Here is a 21,607-nt window from a genome sequence, read left to right on the forward strand (position 1 = left end):
GAGACATGTCATTTTTATTTGGACAAACCAGTCAAACTAAAGCATTTTACCACAAAGAGTGAGGTTCGAACCGGGATTCTCTATGTCATAACACAGACGCTCAAACCATTAGCCCACTGGAGCTTCTTTGCTCTGACTTTTCTTTTAGGGAGTACTGTCTCAGTTTATCATTCAGAACCAATGAAACTAAAGAACTCCTTTCATGAGGACAAGCATTTTCCACCGCAATTTGGACAAAACCAGTCAAACTAAAGCATTTTACCACAAAGAGTGAGATTTGAACCAGGATTCTCCATATCAAGGACCAACACTCAGACCACTGAGCTACTGGAGCTTCAACACTCATGCTTCTTTTTTGGGGGGCATGTCTTTTTTATTTGGACAAAACCAGTCAAAATAAAACATATTTACCACGAAGAGTGAGATTCAAACCAGGATTCTCCACGCTATGAAGCAACACTCAGACCACTGAGCTACTGGAGATCCCACACTTATGCTTCTGTTTTTGGAGACACGTCTTTTTTATTTGGACAAACCAGTCAAAGTAAAGCATTTTACCACAAAGAGTGAGGTTCGAACCAGGATTCTCCACATCAAGGACCCACACTCAGACCACTGAGCTACTGGAGCTTCAACACTCATGCTTCTTTTTTGGGGGGCATGTCTTTTTTATTTGGAAAAAACAGTAAATATAAAACATTTCACCACAGAGATTGAGACTCAAACCAGGATTCTCCACGCTATGAAACAACACTTATACTGATGAGCTATTGGAGATCCCACGCTTGCGCCTCTTTTTCGGAGACATGTCATTTGTATTTGGACAAACTAAAGTGTTTTACCACAAAGATTGAGCTTCGAACCAGGATTCTCCACACAAAGGACCAATGCTCAGACCACTGAGCTACTGGAGACCACACATTTACAGCTTTTTTTGGGGTCATGTCTTTTTTATTTGGACAAAACCGGTGAAAATAAAACATTTTACCACAAAGAGTGAGATTCAAACCAGGATTCTCTATGTCATAACACAGACGCTCAAACCATTAGCCCACTGGAGCTTCTTTGCTCCGACTTTTCTTTTAGGGAGTACTGTCTCAATTTATCATTCAGAACCAATGAAACTAAAGAACTCCTTTCATGAGGACAAGCATTTTCCACCGCAATTTGGACAAACCAGTCAAACTAAAGTGTTTTACCACAAAGAGTGAGACTCAAACCAGGATTCTCCATGTCATAACACAGACGCTCAAACCATTAGCCCACTGGAGCTTCTTTGCTCTGACTTTTCTTTTAGGGAGTACTGTCTCAGTTTATCATTCAGAACCAATGAAACTAAAGAACTCCTTTCATGAGGACAAGCATTTTCCACCGCAATTTGGACAAAACGAGTCAAACTAAAGCATTTTACCACAAAGAGTGAGATTTGAACCAGGATTCTCCACATCAGGGACCAACACTCAGACCACTGAGCTACTGGAGCTTCTACATGTGCTCCTCTTTTTTGGGGGGCATGTCTTTTTTATTTGGACAAAACCAGTCAAAATAAAACATATTTACCACGAAGAGTGAGATTCAAACCAGGATTCTCCACGCTATGAAGCAACACTCAGACCACTGAGCTACTGGAGATCCCACGCTTGCGCCTCTTTTTCGGAGACATGTCATTTGTATTTGGACAAACTAAAGTGTTTTACCACAAAGATTGAGCTTCGAACCAGGATTCTCCACACAAAGGACCAATGCTCAGACCACTGAGCTACTGGAGACCACACATTTACAACTTTTTTTGGGGTCATGTCTTTTTTATTTGGACAAAACCAGTCAAACTAAAGCATTTTACCACAAAGAGTGAGATTCGAACCGGGATTCTCCACATCAAGGACCCACGCTCAGACCACTGAGCTACTGGAGCTTCAACACTCACAGTTCTTTTTTGGGGGGCATGTCTTTTTTATTTGGAAAAAACAGTAAATATAAAACATTTCACCACAGAGATTAAGACTCAAACCAGGATTCTCCACGCTATGAAGCAACACTTATACTGATGAGCTACTGGAGATCCCACACTTATGCTTCTGTTTTTGGAGGAATGTCTTTTTTATTTGGACAAACCCAGTCAAATTAAAGATTTTTACCACAAAGCATGAGATTCAAACTGGGATTCTCCACGCTACGAAGCAACGCTCAGACCGCTGACCCACTGCAGCTCCGTCCATGATGCCTTTTCTGTTTTGGGGGAGTTTTGTCTCAACTGATCAATCAAACTAAAGCATTTTTCACCACAAAGATTGAGACTCAAACCAGGATTCTCCACACTATGAAACAACACTTATACTGATGAGCTACTGGAGATCCCACACTTACACCTCTGTTTTTGGAGACATGTCATTTTTATTTGGACAAACCAGTCAAACTAAAGTGTTTTACCACAAAGATTGAGCTTCGAACCAGGATTCTCCACACAAAGGGCCAATGCTCAGACCACTGAGCTACTGGAGACCACACATTTACACCTTTTTTTGGGGTCATGTCTTCTTTATTTGGACAAACCAGTCAAAGTAAAGCATTTTACCACAAAGAGTGAGGTTCGAACCAGGATTCTCCACATCAAGGACCCGCACTCAGACCACTGAGCTACTGGAGCTCTGTCCTTGATACCTTTTCTGTTTTGGGGGAGTTTTGTCTCAATTGATCAATCAAACTAAAGCATTTTTCACCACAAAGATTGAGACTCAAACCAGGATTCTCCACGCTATGAAGCAACACTTATACTGATGAGCTACTGGAGATCCCATGCTTATGCCTCTTTTTCGGAGACATGTCTTCTTTATTTGGACAAACCAGCCAAACTAAAGCATTTTACCACAAAGAGTGAGGTTCGAACCGGGATTCTCCACATCAAGGACCCACGCTCAGACCACTGAGCTACCGGAGCTTCAACACTCATGCTTCTTTTTTGGGGGGCATGTCTTTTTTATTTGGAAAAAACAGTAAATATAAAGCATTTCACCACAGAGATTGAGACTCGAACCAGGATTCTCCACGCTACAAAGCAACGCTCAGACCGCTGACCCACTGGAGCTCCGTCTATGATGCCTTTTCTGTTTTGGGGGAGTTTTGTCTCAGTTGATCAATCAAACCAATAAAACTAAAGCATTTTTCACCACAAAGATTGAGACTCAAACCAGGATTCTCCACGCTATGAAGCAACACTTATACTGAAGAGCTACTGGAGATCCCACACTTATGCCTCTTTTTTGGAGACATGTCATTTTTATTTGGACAAACCAGTCAAACTAAAGTGTTTTACCACAAAGATTGAGCTTCAAACCAGGATTCTCCACATCAAGGACCCACACTCAGACCACTGAGCTACCGGAGCTCCCTCCTTCACAACTTTTTTTGGGGGGCATGTCTTCTTTATTTGGACAAACCAGTCAAAGTAAAGCATTTTACCACAAAGAGTGAGGTTCGAACCAGGATTCTCCACATCAAGGACCCACACTCAGACCACTGAGCTACCGGAGCTTCAACACTCACACTTCTTTTTTGTGGGTATGTTTTTTTATTTGGACAAAAACAGTAAATATAAAGCATTTCACCACAGAGATTGAGACTCGAACCAGGGTTCTCCACGCTATGAAGCAACGCTTATACTGATGAGCTACCAGAGACCCCACACTTATGCTTCTGTTTTTGGAGGAATGTCTTTTTTATTTGGACAAAACCAGTCAAATTAAAGATTTTTACCACAAAGCATGAGATTCAAACTGGGATTCTCCACGCTACGAAGCAACGCTCAGACCGCTGACCCACTGCAGCTCCGTCCATGATGCCTTTTCTGTTTTGGGGGAGTTTTGTCTCAACTGATCAATCAAACTAAAGCATTTTTCACCACAAAGATTGAGACTCAAACCAGGATTCTCCACACTATGAAACAACACTTATACTGATGAGCTACTGGAGATCCCACACTTACACCTCTGTTTTTGGAGACATGTCATTTTTATTTGGACAAACCAGTCAAACTAAAGTGTTTTACCACAAAGATTGAGCTTCGAACCAGGATTCTCTATGTCATAACACAGACGCTCAAACCATTAGCCCACTGGAGCTTCTTTGCTCTGACTTTTCTTTTAGGGAGTACTGTCTCAGTTTATCATTCAGAACCAATGAAACTAAAGAACTCCTTTCATGAGGACAAGCATTTTCCACCGCAATTTGGACAAAACGAGTCAAACTAAAGCATTTTACCACAAAGAGTGAGATTTGAACCAGGATTCTCCACATCAGGGACCAACACTCAGACCACTGAGCTACTGGAGCTTCTACATGTGCTCCTCTTTTTTGGGGGGCATGTCTTTTTTATTTGGACAAAACCAGTCAAAATAAAACATATTTACCACGAAGAGTGAGATTCAAACCAGGATTCTCCACGCTATGAAGCAACACTCAGACCACTGAGCTACTGGAGATCCCACACTTATGCTTCTGTTTTTGGAGACACGTCTTTTTTATTTGGACAAACCAGTCAAAGTAAAGCATTTTACCACAAAGAGTGAGGTTTGAACCAGGATTCTCCACATCAAGGACCCACACTCAGACCACTGAGCTACTGGAGCTTCAACACTCATGCTTCTTTTTTGGGGGGCATGTCTTTTTTATTTGGAAAAAACAGTAAATATAAAACATTTCACCACAGAGATTGAGACTCAAACCAGGATTCTCCACGCTATGAAACAACACTTATACTGATGAGCTATTGGAGATCCCACGCTTGCGCCTCTTTTTCGGAGACATGTCATTTGTATTTGGACAAACTAAAGTGTTTTACCACAAAGATTGAGCTTCGAACCAGGATTCTCCACACAAAGGACCAATGCTCAGACCACTGAGCTACTGGAGACCACACATTTACAACTTTTTTTGGGGTCATGTCTTTTTTATTTGGACAAAACCGGTGAAAATAAAACATTTTACCACAAAGAGTGAGATTCAAACCAGGATTCTCTATGTCATAACACAGACGCTCAAACCATTAGCCCACTGGAGCTTCTTTGCTCCGACTTTTCTTTTAGGGAGTACTGTCTCAGTTTATCATTCAGAACCAATGAAACTAAAGAACTCCTTTCATGAGGACAAGCATTTTCCACCGCAATTTGGACAAACCAGTCAAACTAAAGTGTTTTACCACAAAGATTGAGCTTCGAACCAGGATTCTCCACACGAAGGACCAATGCTCAAACCGCTGAGCTACTGGAGATCCCACACTTACACCTCTGTTTTTTGGACACGTCTTTTTTATTTGGACAAAACCAGTCAAAATAAAACATATTTACCACGAAGATTGAGCTTCGAACCAGGATTCTCCACGCTGTGAAGCAACGCTTATACTGATGAGCTACTGGAGATCCCACACTTATGCTTCTGTTTTTGGAGGAATGTCTTTTTTTATTTGGACAAACCAGTCAAATTAAAGATTTTTACCACAAAGCATGAGATTCGAACTGGGATTCTCCACGCTACAAAGCAACGCTCAGACCGCTGACCCACTGCAGCTCCGTCCTTGATGCCTTTTCTGTTTTGGGGGAGTTTTGTCTCAACTGATCAATCAAACCAATAAAACTAAAGCATTTTTCACCACAAAGATTGAGACTCAAACCAGGATTCTCCACGCTATGAAGCAACACTTATACTGATGAGCTACTGGAGATCCCACACTTACACCTCTGTTTTTGGAGGAATGTCTTTTTTATTTGGACAAAACCAGTCAAACTAAAGATTTTTACCACAAAGAGTGAGATTTGAACCAGGATTCTCCACACGAAGGACCAATGCTCAAACCGCTGAGCTACTGGAGATCCCACACTTACACCTCTGTTTTTTGGACACGTCTTTTTTATTTGGACAAAACCAGTCAAAATAAAACATATTTACCACGAAGATTGAGCTTCGAACCAGGATTCTCCACGCTGTGAAGCAACGCTTATACTGATGAGCTACTGGAGATCCCACACTTATGCTTCTGTTTTTGGAGGAATGTCTTTTTTTATTTGGACAAACCAGTCAAATTAAAGATTTTTACCACAAAGCATGAGATTCGAACTGGGATTCTCCACGCTACAAAGCAACGCTCAGACCGCTGACCCACTGCAGCTCTGTCCTTGATGCCTTTTCTGTTTTGGGGGAGTTTTGTCTCAACTGATCAATCAAACCAATAAAACTAAAGCATTTTTCACCACAAAGATTGAGACTCAAACCAGGATTCTCCACGCTATGAAGCAACACTTATACTGATGAGCTACTGGAGATCCCACACTTACACCTCTGTTTTTGGAGGAATGTCTTTTTTATTTGGACAAAACCAGTCAAACTAAAGATTTTTACCACAAAGAGTGAGATTTGAACCAGGATTCTCCACACGAAGGACCAATGCTCAAACCGCTGAGCTACTGGAGATCCCACACTTACGCCTCTGTTTTTTGGACACGTCTTTTTTATTTGGACAAAACCAGTCAAAATAAAACATATTTACCACAAAGAGTGAGATTCAAACCAGGATTCTCCACGCTATGAAGCAACACTCAGACCACTGAGCTACTGGAGATCCCACACTTATGCTTCTATTTTTGGCGACACGTCTTTTTTATTTGGACAAAACCAGTCAAATTAAAGATTTTTGCCACAAAGCATGAGATTCGAACTGGGATTCTCCACGCTACAAAGCAACGCTCAGACCGCTGACCCACTGCAGCTCCGTCCTTGATGCCTTTTCTGTTTTGGGAGAGTTTTGTCTCAACTGATCAATCAAACTAAAGCATTTTTCGCCACAAAGATTGAGACTCAAACCAGGATTCTCCACGCTATGAAACAACACTTATACTGATGAGCTACTGGAGATCCCACGCTTATGCCTCTTTTTTGGAGACATGTCATTTTTATTTGGACAAACCAGTCAAACTAAAGTGTTTTACCACAAAGAGTGAGACTCAAACCAGGATTCTCCATGTCATAACACAGACGCTCAAACCATTAGCCCACTGGAGCTTCTTTGCTCTGACTTTTCTTTTAGGGAGTACTGTCTCAGTTTATCATTCAGAACCAATGAAACTAAAGAACTCCTTTCATGAGGACAAGCATTTTCCACCGCAATTTGGACAAAACGAGTCAAACTAAAGCATTTTACCACAAAGAGTGAGATTTGAACCAGGATTCTCCACATCAGGGACCAACACTCAGACCACTGAGCTACTGGAGCTTCTACATGTGCTCCTCTTTTTTGGGGGGCATGTCTTTTTTATTTGGACAAAACCAGTCAAAATAAAACATATTTACCACGAAGAGTGAGATTCAAACCAGGATTCTCCACGCTATGAAGCAACACTCATACCAGCTGAGCTACTGGAGATCCCACACTTATGCTTCTGTTTTTGGAGACACGTCTTTTTTATTTGGACAAAACCAGTCAAACTAAAGCTTTTCACCACAAAGAGTGAGATTCGAACTGGGATTCTCCACGCTACAAACCAATGCTCAGACCGCTGACCCACTGGAGCTCCGTCCTTGATGCCTTTTCTGTTTTGGGGGAGTTTTGTCTCAATTGATCAATCAAACTAAAGCATTTTTCACCACAAAGATTGAGACTCAAACCAGGATTCTCCACGCTATGAAGCAACACATACTGATGAGCTATTGGAGATCCCATGCTTATGCCTCTTTTTCGAAGACATGTCATTTTTATTTGGACAAACCAGTCAAACTAAAGTGTTTTACCACAAAGATTGAGCTTCGAACCAGGATTCTCCACACAAAGGACCAATGCTCAAACCACTGAGCACAGAAGCACTTTCCAGGAACCTCCTTCCTTTTTTTGTATTAAAAAAAAAAAAAAAAGCTGACACTTTTATCTAAATAAATCACAGCCACATGTGACCGAGACTCCGATCTTTTCAGAAGCATCATGTGATCTTGGTCAGTCAGATAGTCTCTAGCTTCTCATCTGCTCTGAGACTCATTGATTCTTACAGGATAAATCATCTTCAGTTTTCTGATTCTCGTCGAGAGCTGATGGTCGGTTTTGTCTGTCGGTTCTGAGCTCATTTCGAGTCTTCGAGCTGGTTTATGATCTAAGAGTCTCCAGAGACAGACTTTATTCACACGACACTATATTTAACATACAGTGACGTGACTGTGACGTGCTGTTGATAACTACATGCTGAAATTTTATCAAAACAAAAATAATAATCAGATTCTGTTTTTGTCTTTCTCAACTAGTCACATGACATTTCAGAGTAAAACTACTTTTAATGAGGAAAGTACATCTAGGATAGGATGTGATTTTCATATCAGAGTCTGATCATGAGTTCGCAGTGGATCCTATTTGGATGAAAGATATTTTTATTTGTGTACTGAATGAATCATTTACAATATGAACAAGAATGAGTCCATTTGGATTTCATGTTGACTTTAATACTGCAGCATTCAGAACAACAGGAGCAGATTCTGAAAGACGTTCCATCATCCAGAACCAGTCAGACACAAGATCGACACAGACACATGAACTGAAGCAACACAAATGTCTTCAAACACACAAAGGAATAAAATGAACCAGTTTAAAGGCACCGAGCGTCCGTTCTGAGGCATCTTATTCATTCACATCACTTTGGTTCGGGTGTGAGACGGCTGAGAGCCAGTTGACTTTAAGAGCTCAAACACTGTAAACAGATGTTCCTGTAGAGGTCAGAGGTCAAAGGCCGTATTTCTTCCGTAGGTCTTGAACTGAAGGGTCTGTCAGACCAGCGCGGTGAATCCAGTCAAACAGCTCCTGCAGCACTGAAAGAAGAAATTAGATTATTATTCAGCGCAGAGGACACAACACTCAGTGTGTGTGTGTGTGTGTGTGTGTACTTTTCTTCTCCGTGGGCGACATGAACATGACGGCCATGTCAAATCTCCTCACACTCGCCAGGCTCCTCAGGACGGCCAGCAGAAGAGACGCATCTTCATGTCTGAAATGACAGAGTAAACGGCCATTCACACCGAGAACGATAACTATAACCATAAATCACCTTCAGAGTGATTTCCTTCCAGCTGATGAACGATAAAAACAATGACAGCCAATCAGAATCCATCCTGCTTTGAAGAGCTCGAGCATTTAAAGAGGCAGACGATACAACTGCAGCGCTTGTAATAAACAGAACGATATTGTGTGCTGGTATGGACGCTAATCTATAGTTATTGTTATTGGTGTGAATGAGTCCAACGACACTGTCATTATCTCATGAGTCTATCATCATCTGTCCGGTTTCCTGCTGTTTGTCTCGTACTCACTGAATGTAGAAGCTGTGGAAGGTCTTGAGCATGAGGTTGAGAACATCAGGCTCCAGAGAGTTCTGGAAGATCTTCGGATAAGCGTCTGGGCTGATTTGCTGAAATGGTGAATGTTGCAGTGAGAAGCACAGATAACGGACATGTGGAGACAGTGGGCGGCACTGACGGTACCTTTAAATATCTGTAAGTGGATTGTGGGTGCCGGCTGATCTTCCTGAGGTCGGCCTCCAGCTGAAAACTGTTGCTGGGTGGAGGAGGAATCGGTTCAGGACCTGCAGACGAAGCCCTGAAAACACAAGAGGACGAACGCGTCAGACTCACTGCGGCCTGATGGTCTGATCACGCCTGTTCATCAGATCACCGACCTGGACGGAGAGCTGGAGATCTCCTCGATCTTCTGGATCTTGGGATGGGGTGAAGACGTGACGGCAGACACGTGAGGCTCAACGGACGGTGATATCTCCTGTATGTCCATCCTCCGCAAGGGTTTCTGACGCGACACAAACACACGTGACACAAGGAACTTTGACTTAGTGCTAGAGGTTTCAGCACAGGTGAATAAATCAAATAAAAACAACATCAGTTCCTCTTCATATCATGGACTCACGGTGGATCTGAGATGTTCAGGTTTGTTGATGGGCTGGATGGTTCTTCTCTGTGTGTTCTCCACTGGATCCAGAAGACCGCTGCTGCTCATCTCCTGTTCAACACACAGATTTACAGGGAAACAGATCAGACTAGAGCTGGTTATCAAATCACAAAAGTCTGATTTAAATAAATATTGAGCAGAAAATCACAGAATTGTGCAGCAGAGATTCATGCAGATCTGTATCACGTACCGCTGTGAGTTTCTCGATCTCATTTATGGCTTGTTTGTTTCCCGGCTCGAGCTTCAGAACCTGCTCAAAATCTACAAACAAACATAAAACATATGTGTTTTCCTCAAAAACAAGGATTCGGCTGTGAAAAGCGACTGAACTGATGGAACATCAACCTTCTTTGGCTTCTCTGATCCTCCCTAAAGAGGCTCTGGCTGTTGCGCGTCTGGCGAAGGCTTTGGCGTACGTGGCGTCCAGAGCGATGGCCGCGCTGCAGTCCTGCTCGCCTCACTGTACCTGCTCAGAAACACCAGACTCTTACAGACAGTACACACTACAAAACAAGTATGCACTAGGTAGTAAACATTTCCTCACTTGTGGAGTTTGAGGTACGCCATGGCTCTGTTAGCGGGCAGCAGGGCGTTGGTGCCGTCCGCCTCCATTCCTTTAGAGTAGCACTCCACAGCCGCCTCGTACTTGCCTTCTTTAAAGTAAGCATTTCCCTGGCAAATCCAGAAACAGAGCGTCAGCGTTCATCTGATCTGCTCAATCACATGATGATTAAGAGACGCGTCTCACCCTGTCTTTCTGCACGACAGCTTCCTGTTTTCTCTTCTGTTCCTCCAGACGCTGCTGTTGTAACGGATCCACCGTCGGCGCAGCAGCAGTAACGCTCTCGCTCTTCTCTGTCGTCTGCCCGCTCGATTCTAAGACCTGAAGCGAAGCAACGATCACTGACGGATTCATCTGAGAACTCAATCTACATGCATTTCTGAAACTGTGGATCAGTAACACACCTGCTGGAGTTTCTGGATTTCATTCCGTGCCTCTGAGTTTTCAGGATCCAATTTGAGAACCATTTCATAATCTGGATGAACAGGATGAGCAGAATTAAATAAATGTTTATTATACTTCCATCACAAACCCTGTATGAAGATGCTGTGATCTTCAGACCTTCAAGAGCTTCCTGATGTTTCTTCAGAGCCGTGCGTGTTGCCGCTCTCCTGACGTAAGCTTTCACATATTTACTGTCCAGAGCGATCGCCAAACGACAGTCCGACTCCGCCACGGCGTACCTGCGGCACAGGAACTCTCACGTCAGGAATGATCCATCCAAACACACAACTGAATGAAGGACGGAGACATACTTTTTTAGTCTGAAGAAACAGGCCGCTCTGTTAGTGGGCAGGATGGGGTTGTAGGGATCGGCGTCCATCGCTCTGGTGTAGCACTCGATGGCGCTGTCATACCGGCCGTCCTTGAAGAACTGATTCCCCTGAGACATCACGGACACTCATGTACGACCGTATGAAAGCATATTTCATGATGAATTCTCAGTGGTGACGTCATACCTTCTCTTTCTCAGTGAGCGCCAGATCTCTGTCCACTTGAATCGCTTCAGAGTCAGATTCATTGGATTGCACCGGGCTCTCCTCTGCGTCCATGGACTCCAGAGTCTTTTCCTGCAAACAAGCAATGTTCATTGGTGAACAGTGTTTGGGGTAACACATTACAAGCATGCATTTCTTAATCAGATTACTTTGTGATCTAACGAGTAAAGTAACACATTACAAGTAACGTGCATTACGTAATCAGATTACTTTTTTGATGTAACATGTAAAGTAACGCATTACAAGTAACGTGCATTACGTGATCAGATTACTTTTTTGATGTAACATGTAACGCATTACAAGTAACGTGCATTACGTAATCAGATTACTTTTTTGATGTAACAAGTAATGTAACGCATTACAAGTAACATGCATTATGTAATCAGATTACTTTTTTGATGTAACATGTAACGCATTACAAGTAACGTGCATTATGTAATCAGATTACTTTTTTGATGTAACATGTAACGCATTACAAGTAACGTGCATTACGTAATCAGATTACTTTTTTGATGTAACATGTAAAGTAACGCATTACAAGTAACGTGCATTACGTAATCAGATTACTTTTTTGATGTAACATGTATAGTAACGCATTACAAGTAACATGCATTACGTAATCAGATTACTTTTTTGATGTAACAAGTAATGTAACGCATTACAAGTAACGTGCATTACGTAATCAGATTACTTTTTTGATGTAACATGTAACGCATTACAAGTAACGTGCATTATGTAATCAGATTACTTTTTTGATGTAACATGTAACGCATTACAAGTAACGTGCATTACGTAATCAGATTACTTTTTTGATGTAACATGTAAAGTAACGCATTACAAGTAACGTGCATTACGTAATCAGATTACTTTTTTGATGTAACATGTATAGTAACGCATTACAAGTAACATGCATTACGTAATCAGATTACTTTTTTGATGTAACAAGTAATGTAACGCATTACAAGTAACGTGCATTACGTAATCAGATTACTTTTTTGATGTAACAAGTAATGTAACGCATTACAAGTAACGTGCATTACGTAATCAGATTACTTTTTTGATGTAACATGTATAGTAACGCATTACAAGTAACATGCATTACGTAATCAGATTACTTTTTTGATGTAACAAGTAATGTAACGCATTACAAGTAACGTGCATTACGTAATCAGATTACTTTTTTGATGTAACAAGTAATGTAACGCATTACAAGTAACGTGCATTACGTGATCAGATTACTTTTTTGATGTAACATGTAACGCATTACAAGTAACGTGCATTACGTAATCAGATTACTTTTTTGATGTAACAAGTAATGTAACGCATTACAAGTAACATGCATTATGTAATCAGATTACTTTTTTGATGTAACATGTAACGCATTACAAGTAACGTGCATTACGTAATCAGATTACTTTTTTGATGTAACATGTAAAGTAACGCATTACAAGTAACGTGCATTACGTAATCAGATTACTTTTTTGATGTAACATGTATAGTAACGCATTACAAGTAACATGCATTACGTAATCAGATTACTTTTTTGATGTAACAAGTAATGTAACGCATTACAAGTAACGTGCATTACGTAATCAGATTACTTTTTTGATGTAACAAGTAATGTAACGCATTACAAGTAACGTGCATTACGTAATCAGATTACTTTTTTGATGTAACATGTATAGTAACGCATTACAAGTAACATGCATTACGTAATCAGATTACTTTTTTGATGTAACAAGTAATGTAACGCATTACAAGTAATGTGCATTATGTAATCAGATTACTTTTTTGATGTAACAAGTAATGTAACGCATTACAAGTAACGTGCATTACGTAATCAGATTACTTTTTTGATGTAACAAGTAATGTAACGCATTACAAGTAACGTGCATTACGTAATCAGATTACTTTTTTGATGTAACATGTAAAGTAACGCATTACAAGTAACGTGCATTACGTAATCAATTACTTTTTTGATGTAACAAGTAATGTAACGCATTACAAGTAACGTGCATTATGTAATCAGATTACTTTTTTGATGTAACATGTAAAGTAACGCATTACAAGTAACATGCATTACGTAATCAATTACTTTTTTGATGTAACAAGTAATGTAACGCATTACAAGTAACGTGCATTATGTAATCAGATTACTTTTTTGATGTAACATGTAAAGTAACGCATTACAAGTAACGTGCATTAATGTAACAAGTAATGTAACGCATTACAAGTAACGTGCATTATGTAATCAGATTACTTTTTTGATGTAACATGTAAAGTAACGCATTACAAGTAACATGCATTACGTAATCAATTACTTTTTTGATGTAACAAGTAATGTAACGCATTACAAGTAACGTGCATTACGTAATCAGATTACTTTTTTGATGTAACATGTAAAGTAACGCATTACAAGTAACATGCATTATGTAATCAATTACTTTTTTGATGTAACAAGTAATGTAACGCATTACAAGTAACGTGCATTATGTAATCAGATTACTTTTTTGATGTAACATGTAAAGTAACGCATTACAAGTAACGTGCATTACGTAATCAATTACTTTTTTGATGTAACAAGTAATGTAACGCATTACAAGTAACGTGCATTACGTAATCAGATTACTTTTTTGATGTAACATGTAAAGTAACGCATTACAAGTAACATGCATTACGTAATCAATTACTTTTTTGATGTAACAAGTAATGTAACGCATTACAAGTAACGTGCATTATGTAATCAGATTACTTTTTTGATGTAACATGTAAAGTAACGCATTACAAGTAACGTGCATTACGTAATCAGATTACTTTTTTGATGTAACATGTAAAGTAACGCATTACAAGTAACATGCATTACGTAATCAATTACTTTTTTGATGTAACAAGTAATGTAACGCATTACAAGTAACGTGCATTACGTAATCAGATTACTTTTTTGATGTAACAAGTAATGTAACGCATTACAAGTAACGTGCATTACGTAATCAATTACTTTTTTGATGTAACAAGTAATGTAACGCATTACAAGTAACGTGCATTACGTAATCAGATTACTTTTTTGATGTAACATGTAAAGTAACGCATTACAAGTAACATGCATTACGTAATCAATTACTTTTTTGATGTAACAAGTAATGTAACGCATTACAAGTAACGTGCATTACGTGATCAGATTACTTTTTTGATGTAACATGTAAAGTAACGCATTACAAGTAAAATGCATTACGTAATCAGATTACTTTTTTGATGTAACAAGTAATGTAACGCATTACAAGTAACGTGCATTATGCAATCAGATTACTTTTGATGTAACATGTAAAGTAACGCTTTACGAGTAATGTGCATTAAAATGTGTTTGTAAAAGAAAATTAAGGTGTGCTATTTCGGCTATGTTGTTGAATGCATTACTGCGTTAAACCCTTGCAAAAAGACGCATTACTTTCCATAAAAATTACAGTAATTAGTTACTCTTTTAAGGAGTAACGCATCACTTTGAAAAGTAACTTTTCCCAAAAATGTTGTTGAACTCATCACATCATTCTGCACATTAGTGTGGTCATAAATCAGAATGCAAAATCGTATTACCACATCAAATTTGTCCCAGGCCTGATAATCGTAGGATTTTATTCGCTGTGTCTGCGTTTGATCTTTCAGATCGCCGTCGCCGTTAGTCTGACGTTTCACCCTCTTCTTTGTCTTTTTATAATCTTTGTTCCTCACTGGCGGGAGTGTTTTCTGAAATAAAATAAAATCTTAAGCAAACAAAGACCCGAATCTTTTTGATTTCATCTCAGAATCACAGAGTTTTACAGGTGTTTCGTTGGTGTTCCCGGTGCGAAGCTGCTGGTCTTTCTTCTTGATCTCTTCCTCCCAGTTGTCCAGCTCCTTCATAAAGCTCTGCAGATCTTCTGCATTCTGTCGCATCTGAATCTGCAGCTCCACGGCTTTATTTCCCGACATCACGGCGCTCTTCTAACGCTCTCAGACCACATCAGACAAACAGACATTCCCTGCAACACATTTTAAAACAATTACAAACAAGACACTACAGGCAAAACCACTGTTTTTCATGCACTGGTCAGTTTTGAGCTCTGTTTTGCTTACGTAACATGTCTTCTGTCAGACTAGTGATTTTATTATTATTTTAACATGTTCTGAAGAAAACGAGAGTGTTATTGCCAGTAAAACAAATCAGGATGTTTTGTATGTTGCTATGCGGTTGCCATGGTTACAAGTGAGCCTTGTTATGCTATAGTGTGCACTCATGTTAATATTTAGTACGTATGAGCAGTGATTATTACATTACCATGATTATTTTCGCTGATTTTACAGTAAAAAAAAACAACAACTTTAGTAACTATGGTATGTTGGCGGAAGCTACGGTTACCATGGTAACTGTTTAAAAAGGAAACTAACAACAACGTGGCAATGAAAGAGACACTTAATCACAGATTAATAAGTGATTAGTCAAGAAATTATGGATCTAAATAAATAATATTATAACCTCCATAAGTCTAACATTCCAGAACATTCGCTGTATCTGCGAGAGACAGTAAGAAACCAGAATATATGTCTAAAGTACAGAGCTAAATGATTAATCTACACACATACACTGATAATTAACTCATAACTGAGTGATCTGAAAATATGTTTCAGTAAAAACATGAGTTAATGTCTTGTTAACACACATATAAAATGTTTAACTGCTAATTATAAACGTCTTATAAACGCCTGTATAGAGAAGCTCATAAGGATCGGTTTAAATCAACCATTTTAACAGCAGTAAAGAGCAGAACCAGATGTGTGTGTCATACCTGTGATGATGATGAAGAGTTTTGATCAATAGTTTGTGTTCAGCGCCATGACAGCACAAACTTCTCTGTGCGCATGCGCGAACAAAGTACGTCTTACGTAAGACACGCGCTGCTCCCGCATGTTATGGCGCTGAAAAAAATCCAATAGTAGTTCCGGAACAGTAAAAATGTTATTTACAATTTTTTTATATATATTTTCCGACATATATAGATATATAATTATATAGTGATATTGATTCTGTATTCATTCATATATTTTTATACTATACGTGACTGTGGAACTATAATCAGTGCGTATGTCGTTTGGGTTTGGGGCTTTTATTTTGAAAAGACAAAAAAAGAGACTTGACTGCATCTTATTTTGAGAGCACGCGTGATGTGCGGGACATCTCATTGCGATCAAAAAGCAAATATTTTTTTTAAACTAAGTAGATTAAGTGAAATTCAACAGCTCTAATAACGGAAATACTTTAATCCTCTGCCACCCTTCGCCTGCTTTCAATCACGTGACTCAGTGACGCACGCGTGACCTTTGCGTAAACGCGCACCGCAAAGCAATGGCTCAAAGTAGAACTAAAGATGATTATAGCAATAAACAACCGATGCATGAAAACAAACAGAGTGAGGAGCAGCACGGTAAACCGAAGGAAGAGGACTACGGCTACAGTTTATATCCCGAGCGAACCGGCAGCAAGTACAAGCAGGGCTCGATCGGAGAGAGTCTGTTCACCTTTAAACACAAGTGTCACATCATGCTGCAGTTCGCCATGGACACTAGTAAGGGAACATCATCTGTGTTTACTTGTTTCAAATATTGTTTCTAGGGTGTGTCTAACAACAGTATAGACTTTATTAAAAGAACTGCTTGACATGTTCAAGATCAACTCTGGGTCATTTGTGCCACAAGAAAGCATCAGAATTATGACATAAAAAGTAGAAATGATGACCGTCATATTTATGAGGTAAAGCGTCAATATTATGAGATAAAGTCTTAATTATGACACAGAAATAAAGTCGAAATTGTACTTTCTATTTTTAATATTATAATTTTGACACTTTATCTCGCAATTTTGACCTTTTATCTTAAATTTCTATTTTAATCTCATAATGTCATAATTCTGACTTTTTAATCATGATTTTGACTCATTTTTATATCATAGTTTTGACTTTATCTCATTATTTTTTACATTTAATCTCATAATTTTGACCTTTTATCTCAGATTTCTATTTTAATCTCATAATTGTCATAATTTGAATTTTTAATCATGATTTTGACTTTTTATCTAATTTTTATCATCATTTTGACTTTATTTCAAAATTTTGACATTTTATCTCAATTTTGAACTTTAACCTAATTTCTATTTTAATTTCATAATTAGTGTCATAATTTTGACTTTATCTTATAATTACGACCGTCATAATTTAGAGTTTTATCATAATTTTGACTTTTTATTCGTAATTTTGACTTACCTCATAATTTCTATTTTAATCTCATAATGTCATAATTTTTAGTTTTTATCTCATATTTTTGACACATAATTTCGATCTCATTATGAGTCAGTATGTGATAGTTATGACATTTAGATTTACCAAAGCATGATTTTTGGTCTTACGGGCTTCCATACTGTGCAGTGCACTATGAAGTGAACGTGTTGTTCAGTGTCAGTCTCTCTGTCGCTCAGGTCCGTACGCTAAACTTCTGCTGGCGGCCATGAGAACCTCCGGCTGGTAAGAGAGAAGCTTCACCTCAGTTTCCCTCAGGCGTCAGTGTCTGGCATCACATGTCTGTTTGATGTCTTCTCAGTGCAGTTCATAAAGACAGACATTTCTCGTGTGAGGACTGCGACGGGACCGTCAGCGGCGGGTTCGATGCCGCCACCTCTCAGGTGAGTCGAAGAGAGCGGCTTTACGAGCCCAAACACATGCTGATATCGGTCTGAACGGAGTGGATGTGTCGTTGCAGATCGTCTTGTGCCAGAACAACATCCACCAGCAGGCTCACATGAACCGCGTCGTCACACATGAGCTCATCCACGCCTTCGACCACTGCAGGGCTCGAGTCGACTGGTTCACGGACTTCAGACATCTGGCCTGTTCAGAGGTGAGAGATCGTACCGTCTGTGGAAAAGCCCTGACTTCATCTGTCAGACGTTTTAAAATGTCTGTGTGTTTGTTCACTCTTCAGATCCGTGCCGCCAATCTGAGCGGAGACTGTTCGTTCGTTAATGAGGTTTCCAGATTTAACTTTGGCCTCAAAGAGCACCATCAGGTAACGCTTCTGCTTCCGTCACTCGACTGTCATTCAGTGAAGTGTTGTTTCGAGTGTGTCTGGATTGTATTGTTCCCGCAGGAGTGTGTGCGGAGCCGAGCGCTGCGCTCCATCCTCGCCGTACGCAAGGTGAGCAGGGAGGAGGCGGAGCGAGTGGTTGACGAGGTGTTTGACAGCTGCTTCAGTGACCACGCCCCCTTCGGACGCATCCCACACAGCAAGAAGGACGCCAAGTTCGCCTACAGGGATTTTGAGAACCGGGACCGCTACTACGCAAACCTCTGATGCTGCGGCATTAAAGGCTTTTATCTTCGTTGATGCGAAGTCAATCTGTGCGTTTCTCGTGGAAAGACTGAACTGAAGGAAGAGAGAATATCACTCCTCGTAACCTCTCAGATGAACATGTTGTGCTGAAGGAAGTGTGTCATGTAATTAAAGCACATACTTGCCTTTTTCATTACTGTACTAAAGATTTGACCAGAAAAACGTGGTTGATGTTGTTCTTCTGTATCTGAGCATCAGTTTGAAAGGGATGGAATTGTTTATTGATGGATGGAGGTTGTATAAAGTCAAATCTGTCTTTGTCTATCAGCACAGGCTTTTTTATGAGTTGAGCTCTGGTTTCTCTAATATGAGTTATATGATAGTAATATGAAAGTTTCAATTCAAATAATTAAAAATTAATTCAACATTATTTTACACGAGTATATTTTCCCTATGAGTTTGAAAGGTAAGCGGATGTTGCGTCAGTGATCCACACGGTGGCGCTGCTGCTCTTCATATGATCTCTACTAGTCTGATTTTTGACAAACGCGCTCCAGTATGAGCAGAATAAACCAGAACGGGCTCTGGAAACTCCACATAAGGAAAAAAAATAATATATCAAAATTATGACATACTAAGTCATGACATAAAAAGTCAAAATTATGACATAATTTGACCACATAATTTCGACTTTTTATGTCATAATAGTGATTTACAAAAGCATGATTTTTTCTTATGTGGCGGAAATGAATTTATTTTGAAGAGCCATAATTCTTCTGTCCTATATTTAATACACTCTTATAAAGTGGTTATTATCATGTGCAGGTTGTTTGTAAAACATTAAAAAGACAGAAATAAAAAGAAGTGAACATAGTAGTTGATGAGTAGTTGAAAAGTCCTGTGGTGCGACAAAATTATTTATTATTATTATAGGCTAGATATAGATTTCAGAGCTCAGTATTAATTGAGAGGCTGTATTGATTATTTGTACTGTTAACATTTCATTTTTTTCCACACCATATGACCATTTAAAACGAAATTATTAAATAAAACCTGAATAAAAGTCCCTTTACCTTTGGTCGTTTCACTCGGCGGCCATCTTAGAAACGCCTCTCGGGCATGTGAGTGCAGCTCCTAAATCTCTGAATGCGGAAACATAAAATTCTCCAAAGCTGTTCGCCAAGCTTTCGATTAAATTTCATATTTGAAATCATCAATGAAATCTGACAATAACTGTCTCATAAATGTTTCTAAACGATCGAATCGTGACAAAAAAAAAAAGCATTTTTATTTAGAAGTCGGGACTTTTCCCGCCATTTTGCGTGTTGCACTTTCTCCCATTCATAATATCAAAAATAATATCAAAAGTGTTTGATAAAAATAAATACATGGTAATTCATGCTTTTGTTCAGGCCGCAGATCACGTGACTGATATTCAGAGCAACGGCACCATTTTACACAACAGTTAAAAAACAAGACGTCAGCATTTTTACACACTAAATCTCCATTTACTTTGTCTATAATAAAACAGTTTCAAATGAAGACACCGCAGAATGAACACGCAGGAATCGGTTGAGTGAATGATTCAATGACTCATCATTCTCGGGAGTCGCTTGTTTTGCTTTAAATGAATCAGTGTTGTTGAACGAATCATTTGAATGAATGACTCACTCATTTCCGCCACCTACTGGAGCAACGATGTAAAATTACCTCCACTAAAATTCACAGACTGACAATGATTACCAGTCATACATCATCGTGTTCTCACTTTTTTTGTCACTACTGTACTTTTACTGTACTTTTTATTATTATTATTTTTATTTTTTTTTAAATTTAGTTTAAATTTAAATTCAGTTTATTTTTTTTATTATTTATGAATTTTTACAATGTTTTTCCTCTAAACTTTTCCTCAGACCCCCCTTTTCAAAGAATACTATGGTAATACTATGGTACCATTGTACATGTCAAAAAAGCGTAATATCCCCATGCTATTATTTTGTAAGTGTTAAAGTTCTGCTGTGTTTCAAGGACGAGGGTCGACATCGACTGCCGGACGTCCTGCTTAAAGTCATCAAGGTCACAGTGACCCAAAGCCGCTGCGCTAGAGAACAGGCCCGCGCTGAAGCCGAATGAAGTGCGTCCCTGCTGACCGCTGCGGATCTCTGTCACGCTTGTGAGCTTCATGCTGGAGGCAGAATGAAGCGGACGGACAGCAGAGCCATGAGACATGAGGATCTTTAACCGGGTCCCCATAAAAGCCCTTTGACACTGAACACACTTTATCTGGTGGTCTAAATGAGGACAAGGACACCCACCATGAACATTTGTGTCCTTAACACCAGTATTATTATGTATTATCTTATAGTTTAAGCTTCATTTGGTCTCAAACAATCAAACAGCTGCAGGCCTATTAGCAGAAACTCGTTTGCAGCGAAGCTTCTTCATCTGATCAAACAATGAGGTCTGACCTGTACGCCGTGACCTGAGCTGGCCTGATATCAGCGGGAGGTTCATTAGCGGGGAGTGAAACCGGCGTCTGACCTCCACCATCATCAGCCCATCTTCTCATTCTCATTAACAGCAGAGATGTGACGGCAGGTCAAAGGTCACGGCTCCTGCTGCCTCTAATCAGGCCTTCAGTAATTAAGAGTCACTAAAGTAAACACACTAATGAGTGCACTAACGACTCCATCACAGAAACAACAGGGAAGT

General features: G+C 39.5%; 2 protein-coding genes across 3 annotated transcripts; one reads left to right on the top strand and one right to left on the bottom strand.

Annotated features, from left to right (window-relative positions):
- Window positions 1-8,450: 8,450 nt before the first annotated feature.
- Window positions 8,451-16,524, bottom strand: rpap3 (RNA polymerase II associated protein 3). The gene is given in 17 exon segments (XM_051891218.1): window positions 8,451-8,835; window positions 8,911-9,011; window positions 9,334-9,431; window positions 9,505-9,619; window positions 9,699-9,823; window positions 9,941-10,033; window positions 10,173-10,243; window positions 10,328-10,442; window positions 10,505-10,654; window positions 10,731-10,865; window positions 10,949-11,019; window positions 11,106-11,227; window positions 11,300-11,427; window positions 11,504-11,614; window positions 15,134-15,283; window positions 15,359-15,558; window positions 16,363-16,524. Coding segments are annotated over 16 exon segments (1,821 nt in total). The 5' UTR covers window positions 15,509-15,558; window positions 16,363-16,524; the 3' UTR covers window positions 8,451-8,749.
- Window positions 16,525-16,692: 168 nt separating this feature from the next.
- Window positions 16,693-19,325, top strand: atp23 (ATP23 metallopeptidase and ATP synthase assembly factor homolog). 2 transcript variants are annotated; one of them, XM_051891216.1, is made up of 6 exons: window positions 16,693-17,139; window positions 18,045-18,090; window positions 18,167-18,248; window positions 18,326-18,463; window positions 18,548-18,631; window positions 18,713-19,325. In XM_051891216.1, exons 1-6 carry the CDS (start codon window positions 16,920-16,922, stop codon window positions 18,914-18,916), a joined length of 774 nt encoding a protein of 257 aa, XP_051747176.1. In that variant the 5' UTR covers window positions 16,693-16,919; the 3' UTR covers window positions 18,917-19,325. The 2 variants fall into 2 exon arrangements, with proteins under 2 accessions (XP_051747176.1, XP_051747177.1); XM_051891217.1 differs by having other exon boundaries at window positions 18,172-18,248.
- Window positions 19,326-21,607: the final 2,282 nt, after the last annotated feature.

Source organism: Ctenopharyngodon idella, chromosome 4 (assembly GCF_019924925.1).
Source record: "Ctenopharyngodon idella isolate HZGC_01 chromosome 4, HZGC01, whole genome shotgun sequence".
NCBI lineage: Eukaryota > Metazoa > Chordata > Actinopteri > Cypriniformes > Xenocyprididae > Ctenopharyngodon > Ctenopharyngodon idella.